Source organism: Oncorhynchus tshawytscha, linkage group LG10 (genome assembly GCF_018296145.1).
Source record: "Oncorhynchus tshawytscha isolate Ot180627B linkage group LG10, Otsh_v2.0, whole genome shotgun sequence".
Taxonomy (NCBI): Eukaryota; Metazoa; Chordata; class Actinopteri; order Salmoniformes; family Salmonidae; genus Oncorhynchus; species Oncorhynchus tshawytscha.
The window spans coordinates 56031465-56054612 of NC_056438.1; the positions used below are offsets into that span (position 1 = coordinate 56031465).

A 23148-nucleotide genomic window follows, 5' to 3' on the forward strand; every position below is an offset into this window, starting at 1 on the left:
CTTGAGTCGATAAATATTCAACCGCTTTGTTATGGCAAGCCTGAATAAGTTCAGGAGTAAAAATGTGCTTAACAAATCACATAATAAGGACTGATTCTGTGTTCAGTAATAGTGATTAACATGATACAATTATCAGTAAGGTCCCTCAATGGAGTAGTGAATTTCAAACAAGAGATTCAAGCACAAAGAACGGGAAGGTTTTTCATTGCCTTGCAAAGTAGGGCCAATTGGTAGCTACAGTATATAAACATATATGTATATATACAAAAATGCTGAATATCCCTTGATGGTGAAGCATGGTGAAGTTGTTAATTAGGTTTTGGATGGTGTATCAATGCACCCAGTCAATACAAAGATAAAAGCGTCCTTCCTAACTCAGTTTCCGGAGAGGAAGGAAACTGCTCAGGGATTTTACCAAGAGGCCAATGGTGAGTTTAATGGTTGTGTATGAGAAAACTGGGGATGGATCATTGTAGTTACGCCACACTACTAACTTAAATGACAAAGAATGAATCCTGTACAAAATAAAAGCAGTCCAAAACATCCATCCTGTTTGGAACAATGCACTTAAGTAATACTGCAAAGAAAATTTGCTAAAAAATGTACTTCTAGTCCTGAATACAAAGCTTTATGTTTGGGGCAAATCCAAGTCAACACATCACTGAGTACCATTCTTCATATTTTGAAGCATGGTGGTGGATGCATCATGTTATGGGTATGCTTGTCACTGTCAAAGACTAGGGAGTTTTTTAGGATAAAAATATAAAAAATATAGCTATAAGCACAGCAAAAATCCTAGAGGAAAACCTGGTTCAATCTGTTTTCCAACAGACACTGTGTCACGGCTGTCGTAAGAATGGGACCAAGGCTTCAGCGGATGTTGAGTTCCACATATTTAATACAAAGAGAAACTTAAACAAAACAAAATATATCAATAAACAAACAACTAAACGTGACTACGTGGTGCACATGCACAAACACAAAACAATATCCCACAAACACAGGTGGGAAAAATAGCTATCGCGTCCTGACCATAGAAAGCCTGTATTTTCTATGGTAGAGTAGGTCAGGGTGTGACTAGGGGTGTTTAGTCTAGTTTATTATTTCTATGTGGGGTTCTAGGTTTATTTTTCTATGTTGGTGTTTGTGTATGATTCCCAATTAGAGGCAGCTGGTAATCGTTGTTTCTAATTGGGGATCATACTTAAGTTGCATTTTTTCCACCTGTGGGTTATGGGATATTGTTTATGTTTAGTTGCCTGTTCGCACTGCATTGTCATCACGGTTCGTCTATTCTTCATTTTGTTTTGTATTAGCTTAAGTTTCACTTTAATTAAAATATGTGGAACTCGAAGTACGACCATCATTATTACGAACATCGTGACAATAGCTACTTAAATATGATCAACCAATTAGAGACAACGATTACCAGCTGCCTCTAATTGGGAATCATACAAAACACCAACATAGAAAATATAAACTAGAACACAACATAGAAATGATAAACTAGAATACCCCCTAGTCACACCCTGACCTACTACACCATAGAGAAATAATGGCTCTCTATGGCCAGGGCGTGACACACTGGGAGACATTCACCTTTCAGCAGGACAGTAATCTAAAACACAAGGCCAAATCTACACTGGAGTTGCTTACCAAGACGACATTGAATGTTCCTGAGTGGCCTAGTTACGGTTTTGACTTAAATCGTCTTGGAAATCTATGGCAAGAGATGAAAATGGCTGTCTAGCAATGATCAACAATCAAATTGACAGAGCTTGAAGAATTTTTTGAAGATAATGGGCAAATTTTGTACAATCCAGGTGTGCAAAACTATTAGAGACCCCAAAAGACTCAGCTGTAATTGCAGCCAAAGGTGTTTATACAAAGTATTGACTCAGGGGTGTATATACTTATGTAAATTGGATATTTAATTTTCAATACATTTGCCAAAATATAAAAAACAACGTTTTCACCTTCATTATGGGGTATTGTGTGTGTGGATGGGTGAGAGATTTTTATTTTTTTCAATGCATTTTGAATTTAGACTTTAACACAACAAAATGTGGAATAAGTCAAGGGGTATGAATACTTTCTGAAGGCACTTTAATAGTAGGTCAGCCACAAATCCTTGGTTTATGTCAAATCTCAAACTCTGCAGATGATGACTCACCCAATAAGGCACATGAACTGCCATTGATTTTGGGGGTACTGTTCGCTCTCACTGTTATTAGGGTTGTTTGGAGTTTAAACACATCCATTGTAACATTACTGCGTAATTGTAAGACTCCTAATTGACAGCTTTGAGTGATAACAGTAATCTGTGCAGAGCGGAGGTGACACCACAAACAAAATAACAGGGATTGAACATATTACTCATCATCGCTGCAGCAATAGCTGGCCGATGCCAATAAGGTGGTAAATAACTTGTACTGGCCAGTATCATTGTTGTTTATGACATTTAGTCTTAATATATCTGTCACAGTGGAGATGGTTTTGGTAGAGAGACTAACTAACTATTTTATCATGAATTATTCACTGAAAGATTAACTAGGAGCCACATCAAGAGCCAACACGCTATTCAAATTTGAACATACACATGATGTAGACATTTGTTGCCAGCACATTTGTAGGACTTTACTGGTGTGTTGGTTAAATCTGAAAGCCTAAAAGAGTTAGCAGCATCCATTTAGTGTCCAAGGGTATGGAATTAACTATTCATTAGACACTGGCTTCTAAACCATTATCTTGATCCCGTGTTGACGTTCTCTAGTGCTAAAGCCTGGTTCGACTTCACATATAGGCTACTGTGTTCTTTTTAGCTTAGACATGTTATTGTAAAAAAAGCCTGCATTATTTTTTATTCCAAATGATGTTGCCTTGCCTTTAATGTTAGTGAGAGAAGTGCTAAACTTGTGTGGGCTTTCTAAAGGTTAATCTGTCTTTGTTTGACCTCATGCTGGTTAACAGTGTGGTGTTGCAGCCGTCTAGAGTGGCCTATTCTTAATGTAGAGATGATAAGACTTCTAAAGCTTTAACCAACTAGCCTACTCCTCCATGAGGTCAGTCTTGCTCTGGTGAATATTTGACAAGAATTACAACTGTACTGTTGGATGTACAAAATTGTTCTTTGAGACAGCATTTGGCATTCCGATTGAAATAGAGAGGATCTTCGCCAAGTCAATTTATTACTGAACTTACAACTACAGGTCAGTCAATATGTTACAATATTTGAAGTTTGCCTTAGAAGTCTGTCATATTGGCTGTAAACTACTAGGGAGTTACAGAAATAGCAGAATGTTTGGTACATCATTTATAGCTTCCTAATCAAATAGACAGCATCACTGTATTGTTTTTGTGTGCAAGTCTGCGAGACAACCAATGAGTGAGTCCAGACTGGGTGAGAGAGAGTTGGTTCTGATGTTGATAGTGGTGTTCCATCCCACTACACTCCTTCCACTGCCCTCCTGGCACTAAGACTGCACGACCTGTATAAGTCCATAAGCAAACAAGAAAATGCTATTCCAGAAGCTCCGCTCCTAGTGGCCTGGAACTTTAATGCAGAGAAACAACCAGAGTGAAAAAAAAAATTGACTGCCCAGTGACGTGAGCCTACCAGATGTGCTAAATGCCTTTTATGCTCGCTTCGAGGCAAGCAACACTGAAGCATGCATGAGAGCACCAGCTGTTCCGGACGACAGTGTAATCACGCTCTCCATAGCCGATGTGAGCAAGACCCTTAAACAGGTCAACATTCACAAGGCCGCGGGGCCAGACAGATTGCCAGGATGTGTACTCAGAGCATGCGCGGATCAAATGGCAAGCGTCTTCGCTGACATTTTCAACCTCTCCCTGACCGAGTCTGTAATACCTACAAGCAGACGTGTGCCCACGAAACCGAAGGTAACCTGCATAAACCACCCCATAGCACATACATCGGTAGCCATGAAGTGCTTTGAAAGGCTGGTCTTGGCTCACATCAACACAATCATCCCGGAAATCCTAGATCCACTCCAATTCACATACTGCTGCTACAGATCCACAGATGACGAAATCTCACTCGCACTCCACGCTGCCCTTTCCCACCTGGACAAAAGGAACACCTATATGAGAATGCTGTTCATTGACTACAGCTCAGTGTTCAACACCATAGTCCCCACAAAGTTCATCACTAAGCTAAGGACCCTGGGTCTAAACACCCCCCTCTGCAAATGGATCCTACACTTTGACGGGCCACACCCAGGTGGTAAGGATAGGCAACAACACATCTGCCAAGCTGATCCTCAACACTGGGGCCCCTCAGGGGTGCGTGCTTAGTCCCTTCCTGTACTCCCTGTTCACCCACGACCGCATGGCCAAGCACGACTCCAACACCATCATTAAGTTTGCTGACGACACAATAGTGGTAGGCCTGATCACTGATAATGATGAGACAGCCAATAGGGAAGAGGTCAGAGACCTGGCAGTGTGGTGCCAGGACAACAACCTCTCCCTCAACGTGAGCAAGACAAATGAGCTGATCGTGGACTACAGAAAAAGGAGGGCCGAACACGCCCCCATTCACATCGATGGGGCTGTAGTGGAGCGGGTCGAGAGTTTCAAGTTCCTTGGTGTCCAAACACACCAAGACAGTCGTGAACAGTGCATGACAACGCCTTTTCTCCCTCAGGAGAATGAAAAGATTTGGTATGGGTCCCCAGTTCCTCAAAAAGTTCTACAGCTGCACCATCAAGAGCATCTTTACCGGTTGCATCACCACCTGGTATGGCAACTGCTCGGCATCCGACCGTAAGGTGCTACAGAGGGTAGTGCGTACGGCCCAGTACATCACTGCGGCCAAGCTTCCTGCCATCCAAGACCTAAATAATAGGCGGTGTCAGAGGAAGGCCCAAACAATTGTCAAAGACTCCAGTCACTCAAGTCATAGACTGTTCTCTCTGCTACCGCACGGCAAGCGGTACCGGAGCGCCAAGTCTAGGTCCAAAAGGCTCCTTAAAAGCTTCTACTCCCAAGCCATAAGACTGCTGAACAATTAATCAAATTGCCACCTCAACTATTTACATTGACACCTCCCCTCCCCCCTTTGTTTTTACACTGTTGCTATTCACTGTTTATTATATATGCATAGTCCATTTAACCCTACCTAATATGTACAAATTAACCCGAACAACCTGTACCCCCGTACATTGACTCGGTATCGGTACCCCCTGTATATAGCCTCATTATTGTTATTAATATTAACTCCTGAACATCTAATCAAATGGCTACCCAGACTAGTTGCATTGCCCCCCTCTTTTACACCGCTGCTACTCTCTTTTGTTATCCTTCATGCATAGTCACTTTAATAACTCTACCTATGTGTGCATATTACCTCAACTAACCGGTGCCCCTGCACATTGACTCTGTACCGGTATCCCCCTGTATATAGTCTCGCTATTGTTATTTTACTGCTGCTTTTGAATTACTTGTTCCTTTTATTTATTATTCTTATCCATATTTTTTTAAACTGCATTGTTGGATAGGGGCTCGTAAAGTAAGCATTTCACTGTTGTATTCGGCACATGTGACTAATCAAATTTGATTTGATTTTACATTGCAGCTTGGACATCTATTTATCTGCCACGCTTGAGCCAAGCAGTAATCTGTGATATCAGGTGCTTTCCCCTTGATGTTTCCACCTGTGATCCCGCCAGGGGATCGAGCAGCGCATAGGGTGTTAGCCCTCAGGCTAAAGGCTCAGTCTGTTTACATACAAACCACCCACCTCTCTGCTTAGCTTAGACAATTCTCTCTCTTCTTGATAGAAAAAACAAATTGACAGCGATGCTGTGAAATCTATTGTTATTCTTATATTATATATTTTTTAATCTTCTTGACATGGTCAAATAACTCAAGAATAGATTGGTAATTTGGCACACAGAAACTAGAAGCCATGAGTAATTTGGTCAAAAGGACCGGCACCGATTGACCTATAGGTGGCTCTGTTACACATAGTCTCACTTAAATCCTCATATCCACCACCTTGTTGACCCAGAGAGTTGAAACTTTGTATGTAGATTTCTTTCCTCATGCTGATCAAACCCATAAGGTCCACCAGGATATATTTTCCTCCGTCTTGGAAATTTTGGAAAATAACTCCAAATTCAAGTGTGTAGGCCCACGGTACGTCTCTTCACATAGTTTGAAAAAAGCTAAGCGAATGGTTAAGATAAGGCTGAGTTTTTGATAAATCAGGAAATCCGATTATACTTAACTTTTACTTCACTACATTCCTAAAGAAAATGATGTACTTTTTAATCTATACATTTTCCCTGACACCCAAAAGTACCCGTTACGACGTTTTGAGTGCTTAACAGGAGAGAAAATTGACTAATTCACACTCATCAAGAGAACATCCCTGGTCATCCCTACTGCCTCTAAACTGGCGGACTCACTAAATACATGCTTCATTTGTAAATTATGTCTGAGAGTTGGAGCGTGCCCCTGGCTATCCGTAAATAAATAAAACCTAGTAAATGTGGCCGTCTGCTTTGCCTAATATAAGGAATTTGAAATGATTTATACTTGTACATTTACTTTTATTACGTTCGTCGTATACATAATGAGCGGACCAAGGCGCAGCGTGAGTAGAGTTCCACATATTTATTAAAGTGAACCTTCAAAAAACAACAAAGAATAAACTAAGGTGAAGTTCATTGCGCACGTAGCACTAAACCAAAACAAACAATATCCCACAAAATAGAGGCAACGATCATCAGCTGCCTCCAATTGGGAACCATACTCGCACCAACATAGAAATTCTAGACTAGAACACCCCCTAGTCACGCGCTGACCTATTGCACCATAGAGAACCCCAAGGGCTCTCTGGTCAGGAGGGCCTGACAACTTTTGATACTTACGTATTTAAAACTAAATACATTAAAACTTTAAATTGGTAGTTTTTTACTGGGTGTTCTTTCACTTTTACTTGAGTTATTTTCTGTTAAGGTATCTTTACTTTTACTCAAGTATGACAGTTGGGTACTTTCCCCACCACAGCTCCACTATGGCCTATCAACTTGAAACTTATGGTCATCAAAGACATTCCCATGAAGAACCGTGTTAAGTTTGGCCTTGACATCTTAAAAATATTAACAATGAACTTTTTTTGACTATGTAAAGCTCATGCTTAAAATAACAATAACTAAATAATAATAACTATCTGCCTTTTTGGACTAAAAGTCAGATTCACTCCAAATTTGGTCTTTGGACTCATCATAATAGTCCCTAAAGAGTTTGAGAAAATAACGATGATGTCTTCAAAGTTTGCCACACTAAACCAGTAGATGCATATTAGCATACGCAAAACATATTCTCATAAACTATAGGACCAAATGACACCATATTTGGATTGTACAAAATCAGATTTTATTTGTCCATTTAAACCACTGCAAATCCACTTCACAGTGGTCTATCAACTTGAAACTTGTCATCACTATCATGCACTTGGTGAAAAATCTGTTCATGTGCCCTAGAGCAAGGTACTTAACCCTAATTGCTCCTGTATGTCTCGATAAGAGCATCTGCTAAATGATTCAAATGTAATAGACGTCCTTAAGATGGACAACACTGAACTCATTCTTTGCATATGTAACACTAATGCTCAAAATCATCTGCGATCATCTTCTCCTCATGAACCACACATCAGATTCACTCCAGATGTTGTTTTGAGACTCATTACATCAGTCTTTAATAAACATGGTCATGTTTTCACTGATTACACATAGAGAAGATAGCTCCTACATGATGGTGCTTGCTTTGTTATCCAACTGATCTCCTTTCTCCTTTCGGTCGTCCTGTGAACCATGTTCATTGCTACTGGCAGATATATTTATGTGTTTTTCAAGTCACATTGTTGGCTGGAATGGACTATTGGCTACATTGGATTTTACTACCAAATTGGGTGCTGTTGGTTTATTCCTTGATTTGTCTTTTCTTTTCAACATGTACATGACATATAATATACTGTACATATACTGTAGAAAGGATGGACAGACACAATTCGATAAGGCTACTGCTCTTTTCCTGTGTTAGGCCTAATTCACTTGAATGGCAACAAAATATATATTTAATTTGAACATCATGTTTTTCCCTGGTCCTTCCATAGGTGATAGTGGGAGCCAGTGTGCAGCAGTCCAGGCCCAGGGGAGGGACCGACCGAGTGGATGCCCCAGGCTGTGCGGCAGGGGCGACAGTCTCGACCATGACTCGGCTGATGCTGGGCCGGACACTGGAGCGCATCTGCAAGGCTGTCCTGCTGCTCTGCCTGGTGCACTTCGTCATCATGATGATCCTCTACTTCGACGTCTACAGCCAGCGCTTCGACCAGATCTTCAGCCGCTTCAACAACGGCCGCAACGCCAGCCGCAGCGGACACCACTACTACTACAACCTCAGCCGGCCCAACGCCACCTACGCCAGCTACCTGGCCACCGCAGACCAGCTGCTGCCCACCGTACGACCCGAGGGAAACCACACGCCGCCCACTATCAAGCCCATACCACCTTGCCCGGAGATACCCCCTGGTCTAGGTAGTTGAGGACCTCCTTTTACACTAATGACTAATGAAATAGTACCCTGTTCACATTACCATGCCAACCCGAACTATACTGTGCTGGCTGAGATACTACTGTGGTTGATGCGTAACCAAACCAGAGCAGTTATTATAGCACAGCTCAGATACTATCATCATTAGGAAATCTGAACAAGGGGATTTGGTAATAGTTCATTACTCTAATTAGTATAGTGTGTTGTAATTTGAAAATAGATGTCAGCGAGATAGAGGCCTGCATGTGTTCGAGCAGCAGGCTCTCTGGCAACCACTTTCTATTCTAAAATGTAGTGGATGGAATGTTTACTCCAATTACTGTAAAAGCTAGTGTTTCTGTGTGTTTTCTGGGCTGCCCAGGTGAAACATAAAATGGATTTAATGTCAGCACTCTTGGCTGTAATATATATTTCATCCAAAGAAACACCACGAGTCCAATGCGGCGTTGGAAAGACTAACACAACAGTATTCTTTCAAATACTAGAAAATACAGTCAACTAAGATATGTAGCTGTGTGGCGTTTGAGGCTTTCAGCTAACTCAATTTAAAGCTGCTGCGATAGGGAAATCCCAGTTACCTTTGTAAGAATTCCCTTCATCAGCAGAAAACCTCATTAACTTCCTTGTCATTGCGAGGCTTTTCTTGCTCATTATGCCATTAGATATGCCTGCAAGCACAAGGCCTTTGCCACTCAGCTCCTGCTAATGAGTTTTAAGTAGAGGTCTTGAGGGAGTTGTGGGGGAACCAACTCTTTGTCTCATGACCCTCCCCTCCTATGCATCTGTTCCCCTCTTTATTTCTCTTGATTGAGGTTTCCACTGACTTTACAGTTGTTGACTGCATGTCTTTAGGAGACACATCAGCACTGAGTGGTTGTTTACTGTTAGACCTCCCCCCCACACTTGGCACACACACACACACAAACACACCATCCCTCCCTCCCTCCTACCCTCAATGAGTGGTTGATGCACTGGCTCTAAAGCTTGTTACAAAGCATGGGCTTTACCACGATCCGTAAGTGCCTTGTGTGATTGCAAAGAACAGAGCTCCAGCTTTAACTTTCATTCATGACCTCGTATTTTATCTAGCTAGAATAGATGCAGGCAGCGAGGTGCGTTGTGTAATTATGTTTATCTCAGCGTCTCTCTGTGTGTAGGGTATTCTCAGATAATCACTGTCTTTCCTACAGAGATGTCTGCCTGGGGAAACTGCTGTAGGAAGGCTTAAGTAGCTTATCTGCTGTTGTCTGGGTGGCTTGATGGAGCTGTTTTAGTGACCCCACTATGACAGGTTCAAAGTGGAAGAAATGAACACTTTGAACCTGACACTTCTCTTGACCATGTAGATAGATCTGAAGTGTGTGTATGAATTAGTGTTACTGTGTTGTTAGTCACATTATGGTAGTTGAACCATTCCATATCAGTAAATTAGTCCATTTGATACATTTTTGTTGCTGTTGTCGACCAATTATCTACCATGTCAAAATCCCAAATCAGAATAACGATTCATTATCCAGATGTGAATCAACTTTTCTTAGAGTACATAATGAATGTTATCAAATCATATCAAATCTAATTTTATTTGTCACATACACATGGTTAGCGGATGTTAATGCGAGTGTAGCGAAATGCTTGTGCTTTTAGTTCTGACAATGCAGTAAAAACCAATGAGTAATCTAACCTAACAATTTCACGACAACTACCTTATACACACAAGTGTAAAGGGATGAAGAATATGTGCATAAAAATATATGAATGAGTGATGGTACAGAACGGCGTAGGCAAGATGCAGTAGATGGTATCGAGTACATGATACTGTACAGAACTAGAAGCACAAGCATTTCGCTACACTCGCATTAACATCTGCTAACCTGTGTATGTGTGTATATCTGTGTATGTGACAAATAAAAATTCATTTGATTTCTGTAATTAAGCCATTTCAATTGAATTAGATTTGATATGACTCTGTGACTGCCACTGCCTTCTCTTTCCCTAGCATGGAGGGAGAGGAGGCTGCATGGTCTGGTGCATCATGGCCAGCCCAGGTAGCTAGCTGCCTAGCCTTCCTCCCTCCTTGCCTCTTCTCTCAATGATGGAGTAGGTGCCTGGGGTGGTAATGAATTGCAGACAGAGTCAGAGACTGAGAATGCCTCTGTGTTAGTCACAGCCAGGTGCAGATAGATAGATGATGGTGGAAGGGAGAAGGAGGGAGGCCCCAGGGAGAGGAGGCCTTGGCCAGGGGGAGACGTGGGAGACTCCCAACCCAGCTGACAGGTGCTGCTTGTGTTTGGACTTGCGGTGGGCTTCCATTCCATTGCAGCTTTCTCTCTCTCCATCTCCCTTTCTCTCACACTCTTCTCTCGCTCGCTCCCTTCCTTAAAGGTGAAATATGCAGAAATCGCTTGACCATTTTCTGTCTGTTAAAATTTGAATAGTTCGCCTAATAACAGTTTATATGACAAAACAAGCAATGTATCGTGTAGAGAATCATTGTACCATCTAAACTGGTGTGAAATATATGTTCAGTAACCTAAAATACTGTATTTCCAGCTGTTTGAACCTGGTGTACAAAACTGAAAGTAAAAGATACAAAAACTAAACATAAGAACGGGAAGCATAGAAATAGCGCACATAGGACAGATCTACAGTTACTTAGACTTGCTTTCAATGAGAATGACAGACCTATAACTCACATTTCTATATGAATTTGGTAAGGTCACCCAAAATGTTACATATTACAGCTTAAATGGCAGTCAGTCAGCTGTCAGTGTGGGTCTGCAACCTCTTAACGAAACAAATTGTAATGGCAAAATATGGAATATTTGCCTGACAGGGTTGCAGTATTATATGAATGCTGGAGCTATAACATTTTCCTAGACACTCTTATCCAGAGCAACTTACATTAGTGAATGCATAATTGTTTTTATTTTTCCGCACTGGACCCCTTTGGGAATCAAACCCACAACCCTGGCGTTGCAAGAGCCATGCTCTACCAACTGAGCCAGACAGGAGGACTGTGCTGGTGCATTGCTGGTGTTATCACTCCCAACAAATAATGTCATTTAGAACTCTTTAGGCACACACATCTTTTGTTGCCTATATTGGGGTTGGTGTCCATAGGTTTATTGATTTCAGTCTTTTTAACTTCCCTGCTGCACTAATACTAAAGCCAATCCTATGCCGTTGGGTGCCGGGCACTGAACCAACCCTAATGCCGAATTCTGCTGGGTTTTCAGTTCAGTCTGAGGTGACTGACACGACTCCCCATCAGAGGAGACAGCTCCAGTCTTTCTCCCTGGCTTGTCATTGGTATTTCTCCCCGTGGGATTACACCAATCACTGCTGTGGTAGTGTTGCTTTCTGAAGGAGGAGCATCGCTCAGAGAGAGTGCAAAGTTGATGGATGGCTGTTTGCTCAGCACGTAATTACCAGGTCTGGGGTTATACATCTACTACTGTAGGTCAGCTGAACAAAGCCATTACACTGCTTTGAGAAATGACACTGTTCGGAATGTCTACCTGGCTCCATCAAATCAAAATACAAATCTTGACCTTTTCTGTACTTACACAGTAATGTTTCAGATCCTGAAGGCCTCTACATCTGAATTTATCTTCCAGGCCAAAATGTGTCAAAGTGCAGTAGTTTGGGGTCCAGTGCATGTACAGTTGAAGTCAGAAGTTGAAATACAACTTAGCCAAATACATTTAAACTCAGTTTTTCATAATTCCTGACATTTAATCCAAGTAGAAAATCCCTGTCTTAGGTCAGATAGGATCACCACTTTATTTTAAGAATGTGAAATGTCAGAATAATAGTAGAGAGAATGATTTATTTCAGCTTTTATTTCCTTCATCACATTCCTAGTGGGTCAGAAGTTTACATACACTCAATTAGTATTTAAAGCATTGTCTTTAAATTGTTTAACTTGGGTCAAATGTTTTGGGTAGCCTTCCACAAGCTTCCCACAATAAGTTGGGTGAATTTTGGCCCATTACTCCTGACAGAGCTGGTGTAATTGAGTCAGGTTTGTAGGCCTCCTTGCTCCCATAGGCTTTTTCAGTTCTGCCCACATTTTTTCTATGGGATTGAGGTTGGGGCTTTGTGATGGCCACTCCAATACCTTGACTTTGTTATCCTTAAGCCATTTTGCCACAACTTTGGAAGTATGCTTGGTGTTTTTGCGCGATATTCCAAATGCCTGTATCGCAAGAATCAAGGTTTTGTTATTTTTTGTTTTTATGACCGTTTATGTCCACTTGTTTTCATGTTGTATTTTTGGTCTCGTCTCTTTCGTTCCTTCTGTGCTGTGTGCACCTCCCCATTTACACCAGAGATCCGTATATAATGAAGAGTTTCACGTCTCAGCCCTAACAATGGGAGTCGTTGTCCCAAACGCGGGAAGGCAGGTGACCAGTTTATATCCAAAATAAGCCCATAGAAATGCATTGGACTTATTTTGGACAGATGTTAGGCTTTGCCTCTTCCTCTATGGTTTACACATACCAAGCCCCTCCACCTGCCTCTCACGCCAACAAAGTTGAGAGATCACTTCTTCTTCTCTTACAAGTGGTTTCAACTCGCTCTTTGCATTTGAGGTTTGGTCCAACAGAATCGGTCATAAGGAAATTGAGACATTATTTTACTGTAAAAGGGTTGAAGTTAACTGTTCTAAATATACCCTTTTTATGTCTCAACTACTCAGATTGAGAGCAGACACTACTACAACATGAACATTAATGATCATTGGATCTGGAATATTCATGCTCAGTTTGTTGCACCTGGCATTGTTGTACCATGTACCGCTAGCAGCATTTTAGCCAAAGACTGTTATATTAGCAGTCTAGTCTGTGTTTTAAAAATGTGCAATAAGCATAAAACACAATTATATAAGGATTTGGCAACTCGTTATTATTCTGAGAAACAAGGTAGGCCACTTGCGTGCAACATCTGAACAAAGTGGACATGCTAACATGCTTTTCAAACAGTTGGAGACAGACAGAAGGGAGTGTTCATAACTGTTCAACTGTTAGCTAGCAAATAGATCCAAGTTGGTTAAACTTGAAATATAAAGATTAGCTGGCTAATCACTAGCACATGGGCTTGAGAGATTTTGAGACCTGTGTTCAATTTCTATAGCCGAAAGCCTGACACAAGAAGTTATTTGTGAATGTGCATTATGCATGGTTCTAGTTCAATTTGTAGACTGACTTGAAAGCCAGAAATGCAGTGTATTTAACCTTTAATTGTACAACTCTTATTTCAAGAAAACATATTTTTAGATATACAGGACCAGTCAAAAGTTTGGACACACCTACTCATTCCAGGGTTTTTCTTTATTTGGACTATTTTCTACATTGTACAATAATAGTGAAGACATTAAAACTATGAAATAACACATATGGCATCATGTAGTAACCAAAAAAGGGTTAAACAAATCCAAATATATTTTATATTTGAGATTCTTCCAAGTAACCAACCTTTGCCTTGATGACAGCTTTGCGCACTCTTGGCACACTCTCTCAAGAGGTAGTCACCTGGAATGCATTTCAATGAACAGGTGTGACTTCTTAACTTCTTAATATGTTTCAGCCAATCAGTTGTGTTGTGACAAGGTAGGGTTGGTATACAGAAGATAGCCCTATTTGGTAAAAGACCAAGCCCATATTATGGCAATAACAGCTCAAATAAGCAAAGAGAGATGACAGTCCATCATTACTTTAAGACATGAAGGCCAGAAAATGTCAACATTTCAAGAACTTTGAAAGCTTCTTCAAGTGCAGTCACAAAAACCATCAATTGCTATGATGAAACTGGCTCTCATGAGGACCGCCACAGGAGAGGAAGACCCAGAGTTACCTCTGCTAGAGAGGATACGTTCATTAGAGTTACCAGCCTCAGAAATCGGCAATTAACTGCACCTCAAATTGCAGCCCAAATAAATGCTTCACAGAGTTCAAGTAACAGACACATCTCAACATCAACTGTGTGAAGACTGTGTGAATCAGGTCTTCATTGTCAAATTGCTGCAAAGAAACCACAACTAAAGGACACGAATAAGAAAAAGAGATTTGGTTGGGCTAAGAAACACAAGCAATGGACATTAGACCGGTGGAAATTTGTCCTTTGGTCTGATGATTCCAAATTTGAGATTTCTGGTTCCAACCGCCGTGTCTTTGTGAGACGAAGAGTAGGTGAACGGATTATCTCTGCATATGTAGTTCCCATCATGAAGCATGGAGGAGGAGGTGTGGGGGTGCTTTGCTGGTGACACTGTCTGTGATTTCTTAGTGGGACTATCATTTGTTTTTCAACAGGACAATAACCCAGCACACCTCCAGGCTGTGTAAGGGCTATTTGACCAAGAAGGAGAGTGATGCTTCTACACCTGCAATGCTTGCTGTTTGGGGCTTTAGGCTGGGTTTATGTACAGCACTTTGAGATATCAGCTTCATAAATAGATTTGATTTTGATGGAGTGCTGCATTAGATGACCTGGCCTCCACAATCACCCGGCCTCAACCCAAATAAGATGGTTTGGGTTAAGTTGGACCGCAGAGTGAAGGAAAAGCAGCCAACAAGTGTTCAGCATACAGTAGCAAGAAAGAGTATGTGAGCCCTTTGTAATTACCTGGATTTCTCTATAAATTGTTTATAAAATTCCCGTGATTGTCTCCACCCCTCCAGGCGTCGCTTATTTTCCCCGGTGTATTTATCCCTGTGTTTCCTGTCTCTCTGTGCCAGTTCGACTTGTATGTTAGTCAAGTCAACCAGCGTGTTTTTCCCGAACTAATTTTGCCATTCTCACTGCCTTCAAGCAGCACAGCCTTCCACTAGTCGTCTTCCTCAGGAGGTTAGCAAGACTGTGGATGTCTCTATTATCCCCACGGAATACCATGACCTCCTGGAAGTGTTTAGCAAGGCACATGCTACTTCCCTTCCCCCGCACCGTCCTTATGATTGTGCCATTGATCTTCTCCCAGGCACTACACCACCTCAGGGTCAGTTGTACTCTATGTCCGGTCCAGAGACCATTGCTATGGAGGAGTACATAGAAGAGTCTCTGGACACTGGGGCCGTCCATCTGCATCTCCTGCCGGCACAGGGTTTTTCTATGTGGAGAAGAAGGACAAGACCCTGCACCCGTGCATTGACTACCGGGGACGTAACGATATCACTGTCAAAAAATCGTTACCCCCTACCTCTCCTTTCCTCGGCGTTTGAACCTCTCCAGGGGTCTACCATGTTTTCCAAGTTGGACCTTCGGAATACCTACCACCTGGTTCGGATACGCAAGGGGGATGAGTGGAAGACAGCCTTCAACACAGCCAGTGGACATTATGAGTACGAGGTCTTGCCATTTGGACTCACCAACGCCCCCACTGTCTTCCAGGCTTTGGTCAATGATGTGCTTCGGGACATGCTAAACCGGTTTATGTTCGTCTACCTGGACGACATTCTGTTTTGTACTCCATGTCAGACAGGTCCTTCAGCGCCTCCTGGAGAACCAACTGTTTGTGAAAGCCTAGAAGTGTGAGTTCCACCACTATGTCAATCAGCGTATTTTTCCCATACTCCTTTGTTATTCTCTTTTTGATAGTCTTCCCGGTTTTGACCCCTGCCTGACTATGGACTACCTTCCCGCCTGCCTGATCATCCTGCGCTGACCTTGATTCTGCCTGCCTTCGGTACCATTTGGACTCTGAATTTGTTTTTACCTTTTTGCCTGTCGACGACCATTGTCTTGCCTTACCCTATTGGATTAATAAATATTGTAAGACTCCAACCATCTGCCTCTTGTGTCTGCACCTGGGTCTCACCTTGTGTCATGATAAACACAGTCTGCTTAAACTTATAACACACAAACAATTATACATTTTCATGTCTTTATTGAACACACTGTGTAAACATTCACAGGGCAGGGTGGGAAAAGTATGTGAACCTTTGGATTTAATAACGGGTTGACCCTCCTTTGGCAGCATTAACCTCAACCAAACATTTTCTGTAGTTGCGTATCAGAACTGCACAATGGTCAGGAGGAATGTTGGATCATTCCTCTTCACAAAACTGTTTCAGTTCAGCAATATTCTTGGGATGTCTGGTGTGAACCGCTCTCAAGGTCGTACCACAGGTTGAGATCAGGACTCTGACTGGGCCACTCCAGAAGCTGTATTTTCTTCTGTTGAAGCCATTCTGTTGTTGATTTACTTCTGTGTTCTGGGTCGTTGTCCTGTTGCATCACCCAACTTCTGTTGAGCTTCAATTGGCAGACAGATAGTCTTACATTATCCTGCAAAATGTCTTGATAAACATGGGAATTCATTTTTCCTTTGATGATAGCAAGCTGTCCAGGCCCTGAGGGAGCAAAGCAGCCCCAAACCATGATGCTCCCTCCACCATATTTTACAGTTGGGATGAGGTTTTGCAGTTGGTGTGCTGTTCCTTTTTTTCTCCACACATAGTGTTGTGTGTTCCTTCCAAGCAACTCAACTTTAGTTTAATCTGTCCACAGAATATTTTGGAATATCCATGTGCACTTTTGCAAACTTCAGATGTGCAGCAATGTTTTTTTTGGACAGCAGTGGCTTCTTCCGTGGTATCCTCCCATGAACACCATTCTTGTTTAGTGTTTGACGTATTGTAGACTCGTCAAGAGATGTTAGCATGTTAAAAAGATTTCTGTAAGTCTTTAGCTGACACTCTAGGATTCTTCTTAACCTCATTGAGCGTTGTGCTCTTGCAGTCATCTTTGCAGGGCGGCCACTCCTAGGGAGAGTAGCAACAGTGCTGAACTTGCTCCATTAATAGACTGATGAACTTCAAGGCTTTTAGAGATACTTTTGTAACTCTTTCCAGCTTTATGCAAGTCAAACTGTTCTTAATCTTAGGTCTTCTGAGATCTCTTTTGTTCGATGCATGGTTCACATCAGGCAATGCTTCATGTGAATAGCGAACTCCCATTTTGTAAGTGGTTTTTATATTGCAGGGCAGCTCTAACCAACATCTCCAATCTCATCTCATTGATTGGACTCCAAGTTAGCTGTGTCCTGACTCCAATTAGCTTTTGGAGAAGTCATTAGCCTAGAGGTTCACATACTTTTAAATTATGTATTCAATATAGACAACAAAAATACAATAATTTGTGTGTTATTAGTTTAACCACACTGTGTTTGTCTATTGTTGTGACAGGAAGATCAGATCACATAAACCAATTTATGTAGAAATCCATGTAATTCCAAAAGGTTCACATACTTTTTCTTGCAACGGTATCTGGGAACTCTTTCAAAACTGTTAGAAAAGCATTCCAGGTGACTACCTCATGAAGCTGGTTGAGAGAATGTCAAGAGTGTGCAAAACTGTCATCAAGGCAAAGGGTGGCTACTTTGAAGAATCTCAAATATAAAATATATTTAGATTTGTTTTTATACTTTTTTGATTACTACATGATTCCATATGTGTTATTTCATAGTTTTGATGTAATCACTACAATGGTGTAAAAAAAAATACTTGAAAGTTCTACCTAAGTCTTTAACTTTACTATTTATATTTTTGACAACTTTTACTTTTACTTCACTACATTCCTAAAGAAAATAATGTACTATTTACTCCTTACATTTTCCCTGACACCCAAAAGTACTCGTTACATTTTGTCAGGAAAATGGTTTTGATTCACACACTTATCAACAGAACATCCCTGGTCATCTCTACTGCCTCTGATCTGGCGGAATCTCTAAACAAAAATGCTTTGTTTGTAAATAATGTCTGAGTGTTGCCATGGCTATCCATCAATTACATTTTTTAAATAAACTTGTGCCGCCTGGTTTGCTTAATATAAGGAATTTTAAATGGTTTATACTTAAGTACATTTTAGCAATTCCACATACTTTTGATACTTAAGCATATTTAAAACCAAATACTTTTAGACTTTTACTCAAGTAGTATTTTACTGGATCACTTTTACTTGAGTCATTTTCAATTAAGGTATCTTTACTTTTACTCAAGTATGACAATTTGTTACCTTTTCCACCACTGCTTCACTATCTTTCTACAACATAGAAAATAGTCAAAACAAAGAAAAACCCTTGAATGAGTAGGTGCGTCCAAACCTTTGACTGGTACTGTATATGTTGTGAATCTCCCTAACCCCCCGTCACAGTACAGCATGCAGTAAGTGACTTTCAGCTGTATGCACTACTCCTTTGAGCTTCAGGCAGGAAAAGGAGAGCACTCTCTTTACTTATTTATCCTAAAACTTTTCCTGCCTCTTTTTCCCCCCCCATTTCCACTTTTTAAATGTGTGTCTTTTCCGTTATAATGGTGGCCTGATACTGGGGTTTTGTATTTATTCATGTTTCCCTGTCTTGGACCGGCACTGGGGGAGGGCAGAGGTTGAGGGGCTTCTCTCCATGAGGAAGATTTTTGTGGCGTTATCTAGATCAGGGTTTCACAACCCTCTCCTCGGGGACCACCAGTCGTTTCACATAGTTGTTGTAGCCCTGAATTGGCACATCTGATTCAATTAGTCAAGGGTTTGGTTATAGTTGAATCAGGTGTGCTAGTTTAGGGCTACAGCAAATATGTGAAACGTCTGGTGGTCCCCGAGGAAAGGGTTGTGAAACCTTGATCTAGAGGAGAGTCTTCACCAGCCCTCACCACCCCTTCAACCCCCAGCCTCCCGCCTGCTACCTTTCACCCCTTAACCCCCCAGCCTCCCGCCTGCTACCTTCCAAATGCTCAGTGAATATTTAGGTCATGATGCAGCATATGTAATGATCCTCCTCCTAGGGTAAAATTGATTGGTTGGGAGGACAGTGTCATAGGAGTAGGTTCATTGGCTCATCTTACTGGCTGACATTGTTATTGTGTTATGAACAATGGCATGTACTGGGTGGCTAGAGAGAACACTTTGTGTTTTTAGCAGTGTGGTCTCTTTGGGACTGTGGTCTCCGTTTAGGGTGCTCTGTCTTCCTAGAACAGGGAATAGTGGAAGTATGGGGCTGTTATGAGTTTTACCAGAAAGTCAAAGTACATTTTTAATCTATTCCTCTGTTCTATCTGCTCACATTCCCTATGAATGAATACTGTAACGTTTTGTGAGTGCTTCCTGGAGCAAACTAAGACCGTCATCGATCTCAGCCCAGATGGTGAATTAGGAAACGGACATGTTATGACATACAGTATGTAAGAGAAACGACCGGGCTCTGAAAAGAGAACAGTTCATTATCTCAACTCAAACTGCAATGTGTTCAATAATACTGTGACTGTCCCTTCAGATACAGATGACCAGCTTCAATTACCCAGCGAGACATACAAAACCAGCCCGACAATGACACTAAAGTGCTCTGGACACCATAATAGCATAATAGGCACTTTAACTGCATATAAATTAGATGGTTTCCTATCCTCATCCTACTGCATCCAAAGGACAATCTTGTTGGGATGAACTTTTGGCCTGCCCAGATGCTTTGTGGATTCTGTAAATATATATTTTCAGATATTTAATGGGGTGTCGGTATTAAGATTGTCACATCAGGTCAGCGTCTCGGGAGAATAGTGGACACAGAATCAATGAACGCCAAAGCAAGGCTCCGGGTTTGTGCGTCTAGCGGGGATAGAAAATTGCTTCCGTCCCTTTCGTTCCTCCTCCACTCCCAGGCAACCATTAAGATATGCCTGGCCTAACTAGATGAACCTCTAGCTCTCTAAATGATAAATGACAAAACAGGCTTGATATTGTCATCTGCAAGGCTACAGAATTGTTTTCCTCTCTCTCTCTCTCTCTCTCTCTCTCTCTCTCTCAGCAACTCTCTCTCTCAGCAAGCCACAACAACAGAATGAAAATACAGAAAAGGCACAAAGGTCTCCACATACAGTATATTTACTACTCTTAGCATCTTGCTGCCTGCATTACTTCATATAGAATACCATACCGCATGTGGATTGTTCTCAATAAGAGGAATTGTAGAAACACGCTTCGCTTTATAATTGATCAATTTATTTATGATGCATTGTTTCTAATGCATGCGGAGGTATGCAGTGTCACAGGTTTTTAACCTGTACTGTACGTACATTGCACATGTGAGCCTTGAAAAGATCAAAGGATTAGAGACAGCCCAATTGATTTAGCCCTGGACCTATTCATACAATAAGCTTTGTCGGATGGTCATGAACAATACATAATAGGATGAGGGGTTTGGCTAGTAGTGTACAGATGTTATGATGCATTGTAGTTTGATGTTGCAGCTCGTTGACATTTTAGAAGGCCAAATGACCATGATCAATTTATTTTGTTCACTTATGACCCGAGGATTCCTGTGGATATTTTTCATATTGTATATCTATCCTGGATCATGTATAGCAATAGCTACCCTCCACTACCACTCATGACTCATCTCTAATATTGCTTCATCAAAGTGTTTTCAGATGTTTTTTAAATATTTTCTTTGGTTGAGAGCTATAACTCAGTCAGTCTGTCAAATTAGCTGTAGCATTCCTCACTAGATAAATGCCACAGGATATAGTGTGACAGACTGGCAGCTCTGACAAATTCTCCTCAACACTGTACTTTCGCAAACGGACAACTGTCTGATTAGTGTAGTTTTAACAAACGGGTGAACTGTCAAGGTAGCTGGAAAAAAGGTTATGAAAGTCAAATAAAATGTCACATCACCGTCAAAGAATGTTGTAACAAGATGGTTTTAAGTGACAAGAGGAAAAATATACAATCATTAGCCATTTCTCTGTCCATCACGTGATAGCAGATATTCCCTCCAATTAAATGATCCTGTTAGACTTGGACAAGGTAGTCAGGCAAACTAGCTAAAAATAGAAACCTCAGTAGAATTTTTTTCTCCCATATTTACATAAAAGAAAATGAAGAATTGTTTGAGTGACATTCTGTCTCAAAATGAAGGGATACTGCAGACTATTATATACCAGTTACAAAGGGGTCATGGTTTAGACTACATTTCTCTTTATAGTCACTTTATAGTTTACTAGTCTAGTTTATCCTTAGATTCATAATATGACATGATCATGACAATATTTCTGTATTTTAACTATTTACCTCACATCTGTGGTATGCAGCATACAGTAGGTTTATGTTTGGTGCATTGTAATACATGTAACTGCCAAAGTAATGGAAACACTTGAGTAAATGAGGGATACAAAGAATATTGAAAACAGGTGCTTCCACACAGGTGTGGTTCCTGAATTAATTAAGCAATTAACATCCCATCCTGCTTAGTGTCATGTATAAAAATGTTGGGCAGGCCATTATTTTGGCTACTATGGCTATGCCCCCATAGGATGACAATGCCCCCGCCCATAGGGCACAAGTGGTCATTGAATGGTTGGATGAGCATGAAAACGATGTAAACCATATGCCGTTGCCGTCTGTCACCAGACCTCAACCCAATTGAAAACTAATGGGAGATTCTGGAGCGGCGCCTGAGACGATGTTTTCCACGACCATAAACAAAACACCAAATGATGGAATATCAACTTGAAGGCTTGGTGTCGCGTCCAGACACTTGTAGAATCTATGCCAAGGTGCATTGAAGCTGTTCTGGGTCGTGGTGCCCCAACGCCCTATTAAGACACTTTATGTTTATTTTGGCAGTTAGCCCTAGATGCATAATGTACTGTATTGTAGCTAGGTGCTGCTTCCACAGTCCCTTACCACATCAATAGTTAATAGTTATTGTCCCTGCAAACTGCAATGATTTTTCCAATTGATTCAATTAGTCATGTCATAACGGTGTATAACTGAAAAGTTTACTGGTAAGTGCCATTGGACATCATGTCTAGTGGATTACCATATTTTAAGATTTAATATGGATTAGTCAAAAATAATTACTTCTGTTACTATGCTCTCTGATGGATAGGGTTTGAAGAGTATTTTGTCCCCGCAATGTGTCACAGACTCACACACGCACACACGCGCGCACACACACACACACACACACACACACACACACACACACACACTAAGCCCTCCCCCCACAGACCTTGCATCTCTTCCATCCTACTCTCTTCCAAATCAAATAAAGCTTTATTTATACAGCACATTTCAGACATGGAATGCAATGCAATGTGCTTCACAGGAAAAAACAACTAAAAAACGATGAAATATTTACTACACAAAAAACACAAGATAAAAAGCAAAACAATGACAAAAACTGAACGACTAAAAAGCACCCTAAGGAAAAACAAAGTAAAAAATATGCGTTTGAAGATCTATTTTAAATATGTCCACTGTTTCGGCCTCCCTCAGGTTATCTGGCAGGCTATTCCAGAGGCTGGGGGCATAGTAACTAAAAGCTGCCTCTCCATGCCCCTTGGTCCTAGGCTTTGGGATAAAAGGCCAGTGGTCGAGGACCTGAGGGAACAACTGGGAACATAAGTTAAAAGCATGTCTGACATGTATTGAGGTGCCCAATTGTGGATTGATTTAAAAACCAATATAAGAATCCTAAAATGTATTCTAAAACTCACAGGCAGCCAGTGTAGAGACCTTAAAACCGGTGTAATATGTGCTCTCCATCTGGTCTTGGTCAGTATCCGT

General features: G+C 41.2%; 1 protein-coding gene across 1 annotated transcript in view; it reads left to right on the top strand.

The window, feature by feature from the left end:
• LOC112260467 (beta-1,4-galactosyltransferase 2) overlaps positions 1-23148 on the top strand; it is a 134287-nt gene that overhangs the window by 17208 nt on the left and 93931 nt on the right. The window contains exon 3 of the mRNA XM_024435603.2: positions 8147-8570. Coding sequence (XP_024291371.1) covers positions 8243-8570 — 328 coding nt within the window. The 5' untranslated portion in view covers positions 8147-8242. The remainder of the gene's footprint in view (positions 1-8146; positions 8571-23148) is intronic.